Here is a 20410-nt window from a genome sequence, read left to right as displayed (position 1 = left end):
ACAAACAGCAATTGACCCGCGTTGCCTGGTGAAACGTTGTTATGATGCCTCGTGTAAGGAGGAGAAATGCGTACCATCACGTTTCCGATTTTGATAAAGGTTAGATTGTGCCTTATCACGATTGCAGTTTAGCGTATTGCGACATTGCTGCTCGCGTTGGTCGAGATCCAATGACTGTTAGCACAATATGGAATTGGTGGGTGCAGGAGGGTAATACGGAACGACGTGCTGTATACCAACGGCTTCGTATCACTAGCAGTCGAGATGACAGGCATCTTATGCGGATGGCTGTAACGGATCGTGCAGCCACGTCTCGATCCATGAGTCAATAGATCGGAACCTTTGTATGACTATAACCATCTGCACGAATAGTTTGACGACGTTTGCAGCAGCATGGACTATCAGCTCGGAGACCATGGCTGCGGTTACCCTTGACTCTGCATCACAGACAGGAGCGCCTGCAATGGTGTACTCAACGGTGAAGCTGGGAGCACAAATGGCAGGACATCATTTTTTCGGATGAATCCAGGTTCTGTTTACAGCATGATGATGGTCGCATCCGTGTTTGGCGACATCGCTGTGAACACACATTGGAAGCGTGTATTCATCATCGCCATACTGGCGTATCACCCGGCGGGATGGTATGGGGTGCCATTGGTTACACGTTTCGGTCACCTCTTGTTCGCATTAACGGCACTTTGAACAGTGGACGTTACATTTCAGATGTGTTACAACCCGTGGCTCTACCCTTCATTCGATCTTTGCGAAACCCTACATTTCAGCAGGATAATGTATGACCGCATGTTGCAGGTCCTGTACGGGCCTTTCTGCATACAGTAAATTTTTGACTGCTGCCCTGGCCAGGACATTCTCCAGATCTCTCACCAAATGAAAACGTCTGATCAAATGGTGGCCGAGCAACTGGCTCGTCACAAAGCGCCAGTCACTACTCTTGATGAACTGTGGTATCGTGTTGAAGCTGTATGGGCAGCTGTGCCTGTACACGCCATCCAAGCTCGGTTTGACTCAATGCCCAGGCGTATCAAGGCTGTTATTACGGCCAGAGGTGGTTGTTCTGGGTACTGATTTCTCAGGATCTATGCATCCAAACTGCGTGAAAATGTAATCACATGTCAGTTCTAGTATAATATATTTGTCCAATGAATACCCGTTTATCATCTGCATTTCATCTTGGTGTAGCAATTTTAATGGCCAGTAGTGTACTTAGTGAAATTAAGAATTTCCAAATGACGTAAAAGCAATAAATTACATTTATGTGGAAAGAGAATCATAGAAGGGCTTGTAATATTTAGGAATGATGTTGCTGTTAACTAAATTTTTTAAATCTTGAATTTTATTTCCTGAGAGGGTCATTTTTATAGTATAAGCAGGTTTCAGATCCAAATTACTCCCATCTACATTCCCTGTAAAATACCTCTTTCTCCCTTTGAACTGAACTTGTCCCCACTCGGACTGTTTGTAGCTGTTCTTATACTGAAACACATCACTTCCCTTTTCACATGGAAATGGTTTAATTTGTGACAATTTGAAACTACTTTCATCAACTTCCTTGGCCATGTAATGAGCCATCTCCTCATACAAAGCTTTAATGTCATTGAAATCTGAAAAACCCATTTCTCTAAGATGTAGCAGATTTCCCTTCTTTTTTGCATTTCAGATGACTGATATGTATTGATTGGGAACATAAATTGGCCCTGACTTCTTAGCACTCTTAACTGCTCTCTCAATGATGCTATAAACTATGTCTCCCTCATTCTGGGTGTTACCACAAGTCAAATACTTGAGCAGAATGGACTGAATATCCAGCTTTTGTAATGCATACAAATACATTGCAATCATGTATCTGAAATATAAGAGAATGAACATTTTAATCAATTTGATTTTTTCAATAGAAACATTTTGTTACATGATTTCTGCAAATCACAGTCTGGGTTTATTGTACTTACTTGTCCTTCTGTTGCCCTCCACAATTGTTGGAGTAAAATACAACATCCGTCCCAAGAAGGTTCTTTGATAACTCTTTAAGATATTGCAAGACACAAGTTGCTATTTCTACCACGCCTTGCTTTCCAATGCCCCGGAAGGGGGGGGGGGGGGGGGGGGGGGGGAGATGTGGCCATTCAAGGAGAAAAGAAAGATTGTGATTTAATGTCCTGCCATGATTAGAACAGTAGACGTAGTTCACAAAGTTGAAGTTGACAGGGATACGGAAATAATTAACAATAGCATTTTCAAATAAGGAGTCCAGTACTGAAGTTAAGAGAGTAAAGAAGAAAACAAAAAACCTATATTGGGATGGCCAGTTTCTGATTCAGTCCCCACTTCTCTTGAAAGTGTGTCCAGCACTTTGAACTCTGTGCCACCTTCCTCTATACAATGAAGCCTCGTGTGAATGCTCTGAAAAGCTAATCATTTGCATATCACAGCATCTTCTTCCTGTCAGTTAAATTTCGCGTCGGTAGCACGTCATCTTCATGGTGTAGCAATTTTAATGGCCAGTAGTGTATATTATTTTATGTCAGTTATAAGATGCAAATAATAAAAATGATAATAAAACAATAAAACTGTAAGAGTGAAAAAAAATATGGTTTAGAGATATATTTCTTTTTTCCCACACACCTTCTTTAGTTGTATTTGTTAATTTCACTAACGATGTCAGAAGAACAATGACACATTTACTTAAAGGGTTGCAAGGGGGTGAATGGGATGCTGTTTGAAGGAAATAATTTTTGGATTTTGTAGAGAACCGTTAGTGTCACAATTAGGCCAACTTTCAGTTCCATAGATAATTTTACTGTTTTTTATGAAGCCTTTAAAAAATTTTGTTTGGTTTTCTGCCTCTCCTGCAAACCAGTCATATTGATAGTTATGTCATTATGCTTCTGGAATGGTGATATATAGTTGAGCTATAGATTCTGATCAGTGAGTTCACAACTAACAAAATGTGTGATGTATCTGTCTGTATCTTTCGATTGCATTGACTTAGAAGCTTAAATTTCTTACACCACCAAGAGTCTATAGACCTTAGTACTTGATATAAGTTTCAACTTGATACCTCTACCTGTTCCTAAGAAAAAGGGGTCTTAACGTAGACAGACAGACAAAAAACAAAGTGAGCCTATAAAGGTTCCATTTTTACTGACGGGGATAAGAATCCTTAAAGTGATGAGAACATGTTTAGAAGCTACTCTTTATAAATAGTTTATTTACTGTCTGCTCACATTTGCAGAGAACAAACTTACTCATATGTTAGATAACATTATTTGGAAGCTGCAATCTGTCAGTTAAGTAAAGTTAATAAAAAACAGTCTCAACAAATATGCTTCTTAATAAACTTAAACATATCAATGACAACATTAACAAATGTTACCATGGTTCAGGAGTGTATATAAACTAATGTGGAAAGACTGTGGAAAAATATACATTGGTCAAACTGTTTGTAATTTTAAAACATGCTTCAAGGAACATGGTGCAGGTGTGTCACACAATAAATCAGTTTCCAGACAACAATTTACTAATACCAAACTTCCAGAAAACGATGTCATGAACAATCTCAAGGTTATACACACCACTTCTAAAGGTTTGCTTCTGAATAGTTTAGAAGAATTGGAAATTTTTGCCCACTACAAGAATAATCTGTCAACTCTTTTGAGTGAACTGCCAGATTTCCGCGATAAAGAATTTTTTGACTTATTTGAAGATATTATTTAAACAAGAAGGTAGCTGACTATCTAGTTATACTTCTCCCTATGATTTTGTTTTGTCTTTTACAGAATTTTCATATCACAGCCAGTTTTCATCTTTTAAGGGTAGAATGGCAATGAATCTTACAAAAACACCTGGTTATTTTAGAGTTAATTATCACATCTATGTAAAAGATGCTGATTTTGTAAAATTTAGCACCATTTCAATGATTTTAGCTTTTTATTTCATTTTTGTAACTGATATTTATACATTTTTAATGCAATCTTATTGTCGACTTTCCTTCTTGATAAAAAACTTTTTTCTGACTTCCAATTTTGGTTTCAACCTAGTTTTAATCAATTGGCCTTTTTTTTTGCAAACATCAACTAATGTTTTGCTGTTGACAAAAAAATTTCAGCACAATGGTGCCACTTCTGTTAGTAAAGTCATTCTCTTTCATCTTTGATGGTGTGTATTGACCACTGTGATCAAGGCAACAAACAGTGTCCATTGAATACATCTTTGGGAACTGACAGCCAGTCCAACCATGATGTCTCCATGGAAACAGTGTCTTTAGGCATAACTATTCCCACGACATAGCATTCATATACCATGAAGTTTCTAATTTTCTGTTGTTACTTTGACGTGTTTTTAACAAAACAATTATAATACGGTGTATACTGGTGTATTAAATTGTTTTATGTCTTACTCTGTTATGAATATGCAATATAACTGATGACTTACTAACAGTTCCTATGGAAACAGCATCTTCATAATGCTAGCTATTGTGTCAAGATGGCATTCTTGGTTACAGTTTAACCTATCATATTGGTTTATTATTTAATTTTTAAAAACCTGGCTTTAATGTTTATGATATCCATAAGGTATTGAAAATCCTATTTTTTTTTATCCATTTACACTTAAAATTTATGTACATTTTTAAAAATGGAATTTCAAATCTTAACAAACGACATGTAAATTGCTTCCTATTTGCTGACAATGACTTCATGCACACCCTATTTTACTCTATTTAACCTGTGGCTGCTCAGCCATCAGCAGCAGTTTTGCAACTGGGGTCAGCACTGCTGTTCCGAGCATCATTATTGTTAGCTGGATGGGTGATGATGCATCATCTTAACATATATTCTTTTTAATGTTTTCTAACTTCCAATGTAAATCAGCACTTTTAATTGTCATCTTTACAGTGCATTATCTGAAGGTGTCCTACTACTAGAGTCTGAAACTAGTCATATTCTTGATGAATGACTGTGTGATCAAGACTATTTTTTTGTGGTTATACTCACACATGATACTTGCCAAATGAACTGTGACTCTTATTTGTTGATGGTAGCTGTAGTGTAAATAATCAGATTCATTGGTGGGAGCCAGGAAGGCATTAATGGAACATATTTAGGCACTTGTACTGTCTTCCAAGCTTCACTTACTCGATATGAAAAATCCGTCACTTTTGTTACAAATAACAAGCTTGGCAAATTTGTTCGTGTTATTAGCTAGATAAAATAGATTGATACCACTATAGCTAACATTTTGTTTTGAGAGAAACAACAACTATATTAACATTTAAAATAATTTTCTCTTATCATTCGGTTTCAGTTGCACATTTTTCTGTTTATTTTTTGAACTGTGCAACTGAAACTGAACAATAAGTGACAATTATTTTACATAGATTGATACATTTTCAAAATACACAAATTTCACAATTAAAAGAAGGTCATTGTCGAGATTTTTCTACTTATTATTTGTTGGCAAGTATAAGTACTTAAGAAAATTTAAAAACTATACAGAATGAACATTAATAAAACCAACAAACCACAGGGGTGGACTTCTAATGTAAATGGAGGAAAAAAGGTCCTGTGAATACATGTCCAGAAATGCACTGTTGCCACAGATGATGGTGCTGACGAATGACAGTGCCTCTCACCATGTGCTGTGGGTTCCTTGTATGTAGCAGGCTATGTGACTGATGGAGCATACTATAAGGCCATGTCCTATGTAAGCAACATAAGTGACCGACAGCGTGTGACAGCTTCAAACGACAAAACACAACCGCAGGTATAGTTACGGAAGTGTCCTACATGAGCGACATCTGTGTCATTGCCTGTCTTCCGCTGCAACTGGTGAGGTTTGAATTCAAACATGTTTGAATCTTGTCGCTGCAGCATGAGCGTCAGAGAGCGACAGCCACCTGTCTTCTCGGCAAAGCAGTGGAGCGGATGCGACGGCAGCTATGAAATACTTATCACCTGATTTTAAGAAAACTATTTAGTGAAAAAATTTGATTCTTCTGCATCTTATAGCTTGTATCTTTGCTCAATAAGGTCTGAATTTATTTTTGTTTTTCATCACAGTTTCTGTGCTGCATGAAACTGAGTACATGGCTGCATGAAATTTTTAAGAATTTGCAGAAGTAAAATCACATTGCGTAGACTTTCTGTATAGTTCATTTAAGGCCATACATTATTGCATATGAAATGTAACCAATATATTTAAATTGTATCTAATGTTGAGACTGGAATGATATCTCTTTTCATTCTTGAGATATTGGTTGTTATATCTGTGGATGGGTCGCTCGCGGCGTGTCCAAACCTTCCCTGCACTTTGGGAATCAAGTGGTGGTAAAAATCGTTGTATCTCACAAGCAGTTCAAGATATCAAAACGACGATTTTTGGAAATGACAGCATACAGAAAGGACTATTTTATCTTATGATTAACACTTGATAAGTTTTTGTAAATGTGTGGGCAGAGCAAAAACAAGACTGCCTTCTAATTACAGCTTGAGGTTTTGTCCAAATTTTCATAGCCAAAGAAGGAGAGAGAAACAGGTAAACCAGGTATCAAGAGGACCAGCGTGAAGTCTAGTGAAAATATTTAACTGCTTGAAAGTAATCAGGGCAATTAATGAAAACTTAATGAATAAGCTGAGGAAAAATTGAAATAATTCACAAAAAGCTGCTGCCAAGCTATGTAAATTAAGTGTAAAAAATTTCATCTGTTCAAGGCATAACTATTTTGCACATAAAAAGATACACTGGTGTGGTATTTAAATGTCAAAAAGGTTTCCTTCAAATCAGGTACCAAAGTTAGGATTTTCGAGAACAGAAGACATTAGGAAGGCAAACAAGGAGTCAGTAAGATCATGCTTTCTGAATAAAACTTGTTGATAAAAAATGAAAGAAACCAGTCAAATATTTTATGAAATGATTTGTGTAAAAGAAATAAGTTCTGCATGCCTTTGAATGATGCTCAAAATCATGAACAGAAAACGAGGTGCACCAAACGTTTCCCTAACATTTTTTGTTTCATACTTTCAGACAAATCATTTCACAAAATGTTTGACTTTCTTTTCAAAAGATTTTGTATGCTTTACTTTTATATACTATTTAGATTAATTGAAATGCTTGGCCTTAACACTGACTGCTGATGAATTACATTCGCAACATCAAATATCTGTAAAATTTATTAGGAATTTAATGTGTGTGATATACTGGGATAGGCGTGCATGCACTTAAAGATTAAGTACTTTGACAATACCTTAAAAATATACTCAGCGTTGTAGTGTAAACAGTACATATAAAACTTAGTATGCAGAATTGTAACTGAGTAAGTTAAAACACAATATGTGCCTGGCATTGATCCCATGACCTGAGCGAAACCGATATCGTAGTCTGCTATGCCACCACTACACCACAGCTGGCTGCGGTAACATGTTCTTAATATATTTATTTACCGTGATTAATCATTCTTCTGCATTTATAGGCTGTTAAAAGTTCTTGATCTTGTAAAATATATTTGTCTTTAATTTATTGATGAGATAATCGAATGCTCCTCTGCTCATTCACCTGTATTCGAAGAATTTGTTTGGTGATCTTCATAGCTGATGATATGAATTATGAAATTCTCCATGGAGATTCCTCCCTTTGTAAATTTCATGCACAAAATTCCTTTTCGCTTTATTTTCTTAAGTAAACATAGTTTTGTAGCCTTACTCTTCAGCTACAGTATTCTACAGTTCAGAGGCGCGTTTTACAGAAACAGCTTTTTGGCTCTTAGCAGCCATCTTGTAATGCGACATTATAGCTCACATACAGGACACTTGAGAATGTCACCTGATGCTGCTACTTGTCACTGGAATGTCACATATCCAGAAGTCGCTTGCTGTCGGTCACTTCTGTCACCCACATAGGACACGGCCTAAGCAGCAGACTGGTCCTGTATTCTTATCGATAACATGCCAAGATGGAGTTTGTCTATGGTGAAGCAGATGGAAATGGTCAAAAGGCAGCAAGGCTATACCAAAATGGCCAAACAGATGGAAATGGCTGAGAGGCAGCACAGATATTCCAAAATGAATACCCTCACAGACACAATCATGTCCACAACATTTCAAGGCTGTTTTGGGCATTTGTGTGATCAGAGGTCCTTTCAGAAAGACAAACACATGGGGAGGCAGGGGATGTGTATACACCACATTTGGAGGACCAGGTTCTACAAGATATTGAGGCAAACCCTAGTACAAGCTTAAGGCAAGTGGCCTGCCAAACAGTGTAAGCCAATGCACAATTATGTGTATCCTACATGACAACCACTACTATCACTATGACAACCACTACTATCCCTATCACTTGCAACCCCATAGAGGCCACTTTCAACATTTGTTGTGATGTGGATGTGATGCAGCTCTGTACTGTGTTCCAGGATGATTCATTGTCATTGAACACACACTGTCCATTTCCAGACATATGTTCATAGTACCTTTTTTCCTCCATTTCCATTCATGAATCCAGCCATGCAGTTGTTGATTCTATTAACGATCATCCTGTATAGTAATGACTTTTTAAAAACTTTTATGTAATTTCATTGCCATTTTTAAAAGACAGAATTTGGCAATTACCCGTAAATTGTTCTAAATAATTTTTGTCTGACTGTGTTTAAGAGAAATATAATCACAAAGCACAAATTACAGAAAAAGTTTATTTATTGCAATTACGCATTCTCTCCAGTGATTGCTCACCTATCTTTACAATAAGAAAATAGTAAAATAAAATCATCAACAAGAAGTACTTACCCAGTTTTGACAAAATTTGCCCACATTTTTGTCATTCTTTTTACTGTTGTATATTCAGGGTCTGTGTTAACAAATTCGGGGACCAATGCTGAGATGTAGAATAAGTAGATGAGGTCATCGTGATGGGAAACACCTTTCAAAAAAAGGAAAGAAGACATAAATAATAAGGAAAACAGAAAAATTCTGTTAGCATATATGATTTTCTTACCTAAAAAGACAATTTTTTCATCCAGATTAGACAGAAATGATCATTAGTACAGGTATTTCAGTCACAAAGCCTGAGTATAGTAATCAAACTATTGGAACAGAATCTTATAAAAAATTAAATTATTGAGAAAAAATTATGCACTTGCCAGAAAATAGTACAATGTACGAAAAACTTTTCCTAAACAGATGCACATTAAGGTATGCAAGTTACAAAGTTGAAGGGCTCATCATTGTGTTCTCATATAAGATAAATCTAAAGCTGCAGGCCAAAACATTTCTTATCTCCTTGGCAAAAGCTGCTGACAGATTTTTAAGGTGGATGTCTTATTCATTGTAGATCACTCAAAAGATCAGCTAATCTTAAATGACATGGAGCTACTACTGAATAAGTTGACAAAGTGGCAGTGGAATTGACTTTGTCACACTGAACTCTTGATTTGATTTTGGAGATTTGGGCTTTTGTTAGCATTTTGATAACTTACATTCATAAGGCGAACCTTTTTTGTCCAATAACAACATAAGAATAAGAATTAAAAACTTCCTGGCAGATTAAAACTGTATGCCAGACCAAAACTCAAACTCGAGACATCTGCCTTTTGTGGGAAAGTGTTCTACAAGCATGAGTGAGTTGTGCCTGGTTAGCTCTGTTGGTAGAGCACTTGGCCGTGAAAGGCAAAGGTCCTGAATCCATGTCTTGGCTGGCACAAATTTTTAATCTGCCAGTGCACAATCTGCTGCAGGGTGAAAATTTTATTCTGGAAACATCCCTTACACTGTGGCCAAGCCTTGTCTCCACAGTATCCTTTCTTCCAGGATGCTTATTTTTCAAAGTTCTCAGGAGAGCTTCTGTGAAGATTGGAAGCATAGGATATGAGATACTGGCAGGAGTAAAGTTGTGAGGATGAGTCATGGGTAGCTCAGTCAGTAGAGCACTTGTCCACAAAAGGCAAAGTCTGGCACACAGTTTTAATCTACCACAAAGTTTCATACCATCAGACACTCTGTTGCAGGGTGAAAGTTTCATTCAAGAGTGAAAAACATTAACTTAAATGAGGAATATCTATAAAACCTATTCAAATACTTCAAGTGCTCTGCTGTGAAAACAATCTATTTGTAAGACATGGCCACAGCAGTATTTGAACTGCCAATACAGTACCTAGGTGCTGAATCACACAACCATTCTGCAGAGAAAAACTGAATTTTGTGGTGTTCACAGGATTAGCAATGAAGGAAAAATCCCCACTATATTAACAAAATATCTCAGGGTATTCTTGAAGCAGAGTGGTTGTGATTAAAGGCAGGTTACAGTGCCTATAAGAAAAAATAAACAACAGGTATCAACCTTAATGGCAGACTGAAACTATATGATGGACTATGATATGAACCCAGATCCAGTTCTGGGTTTGAGTCCCACAAGGTTTAAATCCCTGAGGAAGTTTCAAAACAACACACACTCCAATGCAGAGTGAATAATACATTCTTGTAGATATTAAGGCAATGGATCATTGTTATAATGGTACAGCAACTCTGGCCATCAAACATTAATAGTCATATTACATTGGCTTCTATGATAAAGACTACTGAACTATTACTGAATGGAAGAGAGAAAGAGGGAGAGAGGGGAGCATTACAATGAATCATTGAGTAGGCCACTTCTCTGCCATACACCATCAGTTGATTAAGGAATGATACATGTATGGTGGCCATGAGTGAGGAACACAAAAATAATGCTTTACAATTCTCTTATGAATATGAAATGTTGGTATAGTAATGCAATTTAGCTGCTGAATAGATAAAAAAAAATCTACTCATGAAGTGGCAGCAGGAGAAAATACATATAAAGATTTGAAATTTGCAAGATTTCAAGGCCAGTGGCTCTTTCTTCTGGCAGAAGGGCTGAAGGGAAAGGAAGAGGGATGAAGGAAATGAACTGGTGGTGTGTGATAAATGGTGAGAGATCAGAAAATTCATCCAAAATCCTGGGTCAGGGGTTTCTCTGCTGGCTTTAAATTTCTTTTTAAATTAGTGTCTGCTAATGGAGGAATGTCTTACCATACGGAGTTTGTGTTCCCGGTAAGTATGCCCAGCTGTACCTGCCCTGGTAAACAAAATGGTAATAATATACAGGTGCTGTGTTCCGCCGAGACACTAGCTTGGTTGAACGATCCACTGGGAATATCACAATGATGTCAGAATATAACTGCAAAAAAGAATATAAATATAAGTTAATGCAGAAACAATCAAAGAATAGTCTTAAAAGACAGAATACAAGTAAGTGAATCAGATAATATAAGAGTAAAGAAGACCACTCACCGATCAGCAGAAGCATGAGTCATCAACAGGCACACACAAAAGAGAAAGAAAATTTCCTAGCTTTTGGAATAAATATAGTGTTGAATAAGAGTACACCCACACACTTGCATTTTGGCTGGTGGACTATGGTGCCATGGAGGTTGTGCTGGGTTGACCCTAGTGAAGGGCTCAGTGAAACCCTTGGCACAAACTAAAATTACCTAAGCACCTTCTCCAAAAAGAGATACCCCATGCCTTGTCTCTCCAACCACCTACCATCTCTTGTATACCCCCTGTCCTGCCACAAAAGAGCACTCCTCTCATGACATAGTACCACCCAGGAGTGTAGCAACTGAAACATATTCTCTGCTGGGGTTTCACCTACCTCTAATTATCCCCACTGTCCTCTCCACTATCCTCCCCACCCCTTCAACAGTGGTATTCCAGCATCCACCAAACCTATGCAGTTTCCTTGTCCATCTCTAGTCCACCCCTGTTCCCAGTCCCTTGCCTCATAGCTCTTATCCCTGCAATAGACATAGATGTTAGACCTGTCCCATACATCCTCCCACTACCACCTTCTCCAGCCCTGTCACTGGCCTCTCCTACCCCATCAAAGGTAAGGCTACATGTCAAAGCAGCCATCCTGAGCTACAAACTTAGCTGCAAATTCTGTGGCATTTTCTACGTGGGCATCACAACTGACAAGCTCTCTGTCCACATGACTGGTTACAGCCAAACTGTGGCAAAGAGAAAGCTGAACCACCCAGCTGTTGACCATGCTGCCCAGCATGATGTGCTTTAATTCAGTGACTGCTTCGCAGCCTGTGCCATTTGGATTCTTCCTACCAACACCAGATTTTCTGAATTTTGCGGGTGGGAACCCTCCCTACAACATATCCTTCATTACTGCAGCCCTCCTAGCCCCAACCTTAGCTAGTCTGTATCCTCCCCCCTACCTACCCCCTTTTGCGTTTCCACTCCAGCACTATACACACCTTCTATCCCACCTGACAGTGTTTTTCCTTTCTCTGCTTCTCTCTTCTCCCCTATCCATTTGCCCTTCCTTGTCCCCCAGCACAGCCTCTTGACTCGGCACTTAGCAACCATATCCTGCCCCACCATTGAAGTACATGCTCCCAAAGATAGCACGGCATCATCCCCTCATCGCTACCCTGTTGTCCCAGCAAATTGCTGCTCACATCAGATGCATTCGCAGACTACAGTTGGGCCCCGGCATCCAGAGAAAGTAGTCATGCATTTGTGAGTTGTGTTTGTGTGAATGTGTGTGTGTGTTTTCCATTTTGAAAGAATGACACTTTTGTTTGAAAATGTAAAAGTTTAGCAGTCTTTTTTTATTGTGCCTGTCTGTGTCTCAGTCTCTCCTCTGTGTGATGAGTAGCAATACATTATTTTCATATATATTGTTGTTTTTCCATCGTGGGCTTTACATTGTTTGAATGGAAGACAATTCATAGATTTGCAGCAGTAGGCCACGGAGTGGTGACCCCAATAATGTCCAACCTTCATATTCTACATGATATTTTTACAGAAACATGGCTAACAGACACAGATGGTGTGCAGCTGCTTTTCAGGGAGTAGCTTTCATTCAGAATATATGGCACCAGACAAACTGTCCAGACCAGCAGCATCATTTATTCCGTTGTTTGATATTCTAAGGAAAATGTTGGCAAAGATAAGGCCATTATGCTTGAACCTCCCCACACAGCCAAATACCAGAGATATAATAGGTTTCCCCAAATGTGCCTGCCAACTGCCATCCATCTATTCTCAATTTTTAATACTTAAAACTCTTTTCATTTTTCAGTGCCTTCCACAGTACCTCGTCTTTCATTCCCTTTCCACCCTGTTGTGTTCTCAGTTTTTCTGTCTGTCATAATTTGTTTTCGTAACTAAAAAATTTTCTTTATTTTTCTTAATTGTCTCTCCTCCCCTCCTCTTCTGCACTTTTTGTTTAAAATATTTTGTTAATTTTTTGCCCCAATCTTTCCTTCTGCTCTGTGATTTCCTTTGAAGCTCAGCTATCATTTTACATTACATGCAGCCCATTGTAAGTATTTTGGAATATAAATCTAAATTTGTAGTTTAGTAGAAGACATATTTAAGGGTGTCCATTAATTCTGCACAATTTATTTGATGATTGCCTTTGTATGCTTCATAAAGGTGCAAACGCACTTCATGATATCTTAGAACATCTGAATCTATCTGTCCTAATATAGACTCAATCACCAAACTTGTAAATGAGAGTTAGGCATTTTTCCTTAATATATGAGTTAGTAAAAAGAACAGATGACCCACTGGGAAATGAAGCATAATATATACACATGTCCAGTTCTTATGTTCCTGAAGAAACATGGCACATACATCTCTCCATGGCATAGGAATTCTGTTGTGGACACTTTAAAGGAATTTTCTATTTTTCCATATAAGTCAGTAAATGAAACCATGGAAGAATTAAATCAGAGGAGACAGATGGGGTCCGAAGTGCATTTTTACAAGTACTTAGTTCAAGTCCAATATAAAAACTTCTGCACCACCTCACATGGTAGAATCTTAAAAACACATTATAGTCTACTGTTACTTCTGGTTTGTTCACTGTGTACTATACCTTTCTTGTTAATTGGTTGCAACAGTTTTATTCTTGTACATCTATTTCACAACTTTATTTCCCTATGATGAAGAAACCCTAAAAAATAGACATTCTATTATTTTTGCTATTTTATGTATCTGTCTCACAGCACCAGCAGATGTCCTTCTGTCTCTCAGATTCTGTTGTTAATATTCAATTTTATTTTCATTTTGATTTCTTTAAACATAGTACCAACTTGACCTCTGCCACTTCTCATAATTAAATTTGCTGCATTACTTACTTGTCCAAGAGCAACTCCAGTCTCATTAGCTGTTTGTCTATCATTAAAGTAAAATTCCTTTACTTGCTGAATCAATTCTGCTAGCTCTGTAGCATTTCTGTCTTGGAAGAGACCAGTTAAAAGTGCTGTCACATAACTATCTACTGCGGACTGTGAAAAATTGCCTTCGAGAGTTTCTGAAATATTAAGAAGTACCATTACAATGACATAGTTGTTGCAATATCTATAGATGAACAAGAAAATAATTTTCAACTACCATTCTTTGTTTCTTTTTCTCTTTCTGGTTTTTTCTCTCTTTTAAACACATCTGCTCATCCACACCACACACACACACACACACACACACACACACACACACACACACACACACACACACACATTGATATTATTTTCATAGTGGTGGACAGACTTAGAACTTACAAACAATGTTGCTGCCTCGTTTAATGTACATGCATTAACATCACACGAAAAGCTTTTAGAAAATGTTACATATTCGTGAATTTTTGCAAAGCATGTACCTTCATATACTTTGAAGCATCTGGCTCCTAGTTGTATGCTGTATTTCATCTCCTCATAATACTTATTGAAGGAGCTATATTAAGGCTGTAGGAGAAAATGCTTTTCTATTCAGTATGCTTTGCAGACAAACTTTTTCTCTTTGCAGAACTTAGAATAACACATTTGATTGTTTGTTATGATTTTGTCAAGAAATGTAATCACATAGGTCAGATAACATCTGGAAGGTAGATTCAAATTTAAGGCCCAGGAAGTAATTGGGTTTTGTCAAACCTGTAAGCAAGTGAGTTAACATGGTGGTGCAAGAACTTCTTTCCCACTAGTTTCCATTGTGTGACACACACAATGGTCAACTTTGACAGATTTCATTGGAATCCTTCTCAAAAGCTTAATTAGGCATAATCCATCATACCAAATTCCAGTTACTGCCCTCTTTTCTATAAGTATGGCTTTTATGGTAAAGAAAGTGTTGTCCATACTCCCTGCCTCCTTCACCTTTGAGGAATCTCCGACTCCTACTTTATCTTCGTGATGGATTGATACATCCATCTTTCATTAACAGATATATTGTTGAATACTGACTCTTACTTAAGCCAATCAAACAGAAATCAAAATAAGAGCATTCTATTGCTTGCTTTGGTCTTTTCTATCCACTGACAGATATTTCAGATGGCTAATTGTTCAAACCCAAGATTAAATACCTGTGGTGGTTAAGGCATCAACCACCCTCTCCTCAGTCTCTACCCATAAAACTAATATTTTGGATGTAGCCATTTCCATGTGCATGGACTTAACATCTCTTCCACATATTATTATACTTATGTGTAAGTGAACCATAATACAGATTACTAACGTATTGGCAGCCAGGTGAGTTCATCTTTGGTTGATCCACTTATCAAAGGAATTTGAGCAAAATTCCCGTTAAGAAGCTGTTCTGTGACATCAGCTGTTACAAATCTTTCAGCTCCATCTCCAAGATCTTGCTCAACAACGTAACCAAATGCACTTGGGGTACTACTGTTCCATTGCTAGAAATACAAAACAGAATAATATAATTAATAGCTAATAATTTCAGTTGTTTAACTATTACTAAACAGTGCACTTGCAATGAGGGCTCAAATTTATGGCTCAGTTTCCAAGTAAGTAAGAGAGGCACTCCAAAATAAATGCACACCACTTTGTTTCAAAAATTTCATCTTTTTGTTCTATGTTCTTGCTAATTACAGAGGTCATAGAAATATTTCTTGTGCTTGTATGCAAATTTATATCAACTCATTTCTGCATACCACACAGCTGCAGATGACTGCTCCATTTGATGTTTGTTTGAAGCAACATTCTGTGATGGAGTTCCTGTGTTATGAGAATGAGACAGTGACAAATATTCACAAGACACTGAAGAAGATGTATGGGGATGTCACTGTTGATCACACTACAGTTACAGTAGCTGTTGGGCAAGCAGATTTTCTGTTGAAAGCAAGACACTCCAATACTTGAGACCTCCCACATGGCACCAGACTGAGCAATGCACAGACTCCTGACAGTGTACAGCTTATTCATAATGTGATTTTGGCTGACAAATGCGTAACAGTGAGTGAACTGTCAATCCAAGTGGGAATAGGAGAAGCAATTGTGTGTCAAATATTGTGACACTTGAAGCTGAAAAAAGTTGGTGCCAGGTGGGTCCCGAGGATGTTCATAGATGTCCACAAAAAAACACAGAGGACAATATGCAGCAAATGCTTGGAACAGTGCAAGAATTCTTGAGATGACTTCCTTGTAAGAATTGTGATGGGATATGAAATGTGGTTGCATCACTGTGAACTGGTAACAAAATGGCAGTCAATGGAATAGCATCATACAAACACATTGAAGAAGAAGAAATTCCAAACTGCACTATCAGCAGAAAAAGTAATGGCTACTGTGTTTGTTGATTCAGAGTAAATGTTGCTTGTGGACATCTTGCTACAGAGAACTGCTATCAGTTCTGGCACATATGTGGCAACCCTTGAAAAACTATAAGTTCAAATATGATGTGTTTGACAATGTCAGAAGAAACACAATGTTTTCTAGATCACAAAGCTTGAGTGGGTGACATTGAAACAACCATTCCACAGCCCTGATCTGGTACCATGTGATTGCTACCTCTTTGTTAAATGGAAGGAGTCCTTTACAGAATGAGATTTGAAGATGATTATGCCCTCATGAAGGCCGATAAACAGTGGCTCAGAAGTGTTGGTCCTGAGTTCTGCTGTGCAGGTGTACAAACCTTAGTTCCAAGAGGGATGGAGATTATGTGAAAAAATGACACTTTGTCTCTGAATTGTATATCAACATACTGTAAAAATATCAAAGGCGTGGAATATAAATTGGATGTTTAAAAAACACTGCATCTCTTTTGAAGCGGCCCTCATATGCAGGACAGGGTATATACTGAGTACAGAAAAAGTAAAGTCTGTGTCCTGCATCCATGACAAGGCTATGGGCCAAACTGCAGGTAGAGTAAAGACTTTTGCCTCATCGACAGAAGGATAAATGGACCTGGAGCCATGAGGAGTGAGGAAAAAGCCCCACTGCTATTGGTTTAGCATATGTCACTATCTTCTTCACAGAAGCATAATGACATGACATGTCCAAAAATGTACATATTGGATGTGATTATTATTAGCACTGGACCGATTGATAATTTACACTAAATGAATCACACTTATCTCCACAGACACACTGTTGTGCTAGCAGTAATGAACATATAAAAATACTAACTATAGTTTGTAAAGAAGTTACATATAGTACATTAGACATCAGTCAAATGAAATACTAAGTAAGTTTTGATAATACATTTCTTATACTTTACATAAATGTATGGCCAAGTCCTAATGATTTATAATATCCATAATTTTGTAAGCTTCTGAAGGTGACATATTAAACTGTTGAAATGGTAAAGCAAAATAAAAATATCTCTGCAACTGATGACTGAATTTTATTCTGATAAATATACTACAGTTGCTGAGGAAATAAGAGCTACGAATAAAATTGTACTACATATATTATATAAAAAGCAGGTGGCATAATCCTCTGCAATCTGGAGTACTTTATCTGTTAATTGGTATTAACAAATAACTGCCACCAACTTTTTCTTATGCATTTTTATCGAAACAACAAGTAATAAAGTGCTCACGTATAAAATTGCTGCTGATTCTGCAATTTCAAAAGCATCCTTTCCTTTCAGGCAGTTAATAATCTCTTCTGAAGTTGTATCAGTGCAGTTCACCAACCTTGCTTGCAGTCTGGCTTGCCCCAGTGGGTCAGTAATGCCTTTTGTCAAATCAGCACCACTCATTGCCATACCTCGGTGGAAAAGGCCTGGGGGAAAAACAAGAAGTATGTAGATAGTTGCTTCCTGCAGCCAATGGTTTTCATTTTAGAAACCACAATTTTACATTTCTCACACAGTGAACTGCAAGCCTGTATAATCAAGGACAGTCAATAAGGATTCATATTCAGAGTAGGTTAAAATATAGGTTCTGCAATTGCTCTGGTAACATCCCTATATTTTCTGCTTGATGAAATTTGTTTTTGGACAACAATCATCTATTAAATTACAAATTTATTTCAAAAGGAATGTTTTCCAGTTTGTTATTATTCAGATAGCAATTCATCTTTAACTGATTCCTACGGTGCAGTTGGCTTTATAAAGGAAAATTTTGACTTCACTTGCTGAAACATTGACCTATATTGGGTTAAAGTAATATCTATCCTAATTACAGAAATGTGTTTGATTCCATCTACTATGTAAAAATTTGGAAAATAATTTAATTTAAAGAGAATACCATATACGTCAAAGTAAAACAATTACTAATGCTCATATTGCTTTCTAAAAAGTAAGGCCTGATAAGAAATATTTAAAAATGTACTTGAATTACTGAGTAATACAATGCAATGTGGGTTAATTATATCAAGTTATTAACTGAAAATACATTCACATAAACTGTATGAAATATGTCCATTTATATAACTTTGAAGTATTGGTGTAAATAAACTCCATCTTAGACCATATATAGAACTATGAAACAAAGTAGAGTGGAAACTGTATGGTATTCATAGAAGCAACAAGTATTGCTCTATACGTAATTGGGGCATAATAGCATTTTTGACTAGGAATTGTGAATTCTATTCAGCAAACTGTCATTTGTTAAGGATTATTAAAATTATTTACAATGTTTGTGGTTAAAATACTGCATAAGAATAGCATGACAGTAAATATTTTTGTTTGACCTGCAGTGGTTTCAGTGTATTAGGTTTTGGACAATCATCACTGATCCACTCATTAGTGAATAAATGCTAGTAAAAGGAAAAGGTTACCTAATCTGTGCTTTTACATTTATGAAAACCTTTATTGTGAAATGTGACATATACTTAATTGTCAAAATTCTAGCACTAATCAAATAATGAAGTTTAGAACATGATTAGGTCAGAATATTAAAATGTCATTTATGTATGCTAACCCAGAGTGAGCAGAATATTTTAGTCAAACTGATTAGCACAACTATGTATGACATAACAACTAAAATGATCTGTAGCAAAGGAAAATGTCATATGACATCAAGTATACCAAATTTTTTTTCCATAAAATTTCAAGCAGCAAGTTACTGACATCTGGCAGTTAACCCGAAATTTTGTGGAACAATTCATATAACAGTTTTAAATGTCACCTTTAAAATCTTTGCATTCTAATAATTTACTAACATACAAAAATTGTGCTAAACTTTTCCTTTCAGAGTTCTACATTACCACATTAGCAAGGAATCTTCTGCTTGCATTTAGCCCCAGAGATAGCCGAGTTTGCCACTTGGTATCTTGCACCATATACAGTGGTATAGGTTACATGTCTCTCAGGCTGTCATGTGTCTGGTTTCTAATTAATTCATCTGATTTCAGTAGAAGGGAATTGATGGATATTATAGATATAACTTTAAAAACATCCTTTTATGTCCATTACTTTTTATCCTATCATATTTGTTGAAGTGCAGGATTAAAATATTTTAAACAATTCAGGAAGTATTTATGTAACATCACTCTTTTTAGTGATCTACATTATAACTTTTGCTTTTATGAAAATATTAATTGGTTAACTGCATAAGATTTCCAGCTTATTATTATAATCATATATTTCTATTTAAAAGGTTCCAAGGTACTTTCTCCTTCAGAAATCATTTTACAGTGTCAATGGGGAAATAGTACAGCCAACCAGCTGCAAATAATTTTTAATACATTTTGACACCTCTAAGTATGTCTTCATCTGAATGGAATTTTAACACACATAAAGTTACATTGTGAGCAGGCAATAGTCAAAATTATAAACAGACATGCTCAAATCAAAAATGAAAAATGTTCCAGCATTTGGTACGTATACCCTGTAATGAAGAACATCAAAGTCTGATGTCGTTCATTACAAGTTAAACGTACCAAACGCTTGTAATGTTGACTATTGAATTTGTAACTTAACAGTTGTTCAAATTTCATTCTGACAAAGACATTCTTACAGGTGTCAAAACCTAGGTCAATGAATTAAAAATTTGTTGAAACCAGTTGGCTGTTTTATTTCTCCATTGAAACTTGTATACAGTTGCTGAGAGATAGCCATGTTCAAAACTGTAATTTTACAGTGTGTTTATCTGTCTTAACAGTGATGACTAAACTCCAACTTGCCACTGG

General features: G+C 36.8%; 1 protein-coding gene across 1 annotated transcript in view; it reads right to left on the bottom strand.

The window, feature by feature from the left end:
* Positions 1 to 20410, bottom strand: part of LOC124595921 (esterase E4-like) — a 49843-nt gene that overhangs the window by 1208 nt on the left and 28225 nt on the right. The window contains exons 5-9 of the mRNA XM_047134836.1: positions 17874 to 18058; positions 15552 to 15726; positions 14183 to 14358; positions 11052 to 11199; positions 8793 to 8925 (exon numbers count right to left, since the gene is read on the bottom strand). Coding sequence (XP_046990792.1) covers positions 8793 to 8925; positions 11052 to 11199; positions 14183 to 14358; positions 15552 to 15726; positions 17874 to 18058 — 817 coding nt within the window. The remainder of the gene's footprint in view (positions 1 to 8792; positions 8926 to 11051; positions 11200 to 14182; positions 14359 to 15551; positions 15727 to 17873; positions 18059 to 20410) is intronic.

Source organism: Schistocerca americana, chromosome 2, assembly GCF_021461395.2.
Source record: "Schistocerca americana isolate TAMUIC-IGC-003095 chromosome 2, iqSchAmer2.1, whole genome shotgun sequence".
NCBI classification, from domain to species: domain Eukaryota; kingdom Metazoa; phylum Arthropoda; class Insecta; order Orthoptera; family Acrididae; genus Schistocerca; species Schistocerca americana.
This window is presented reverse-complemented; position numbering and strand designations above follow the sequence as displayed.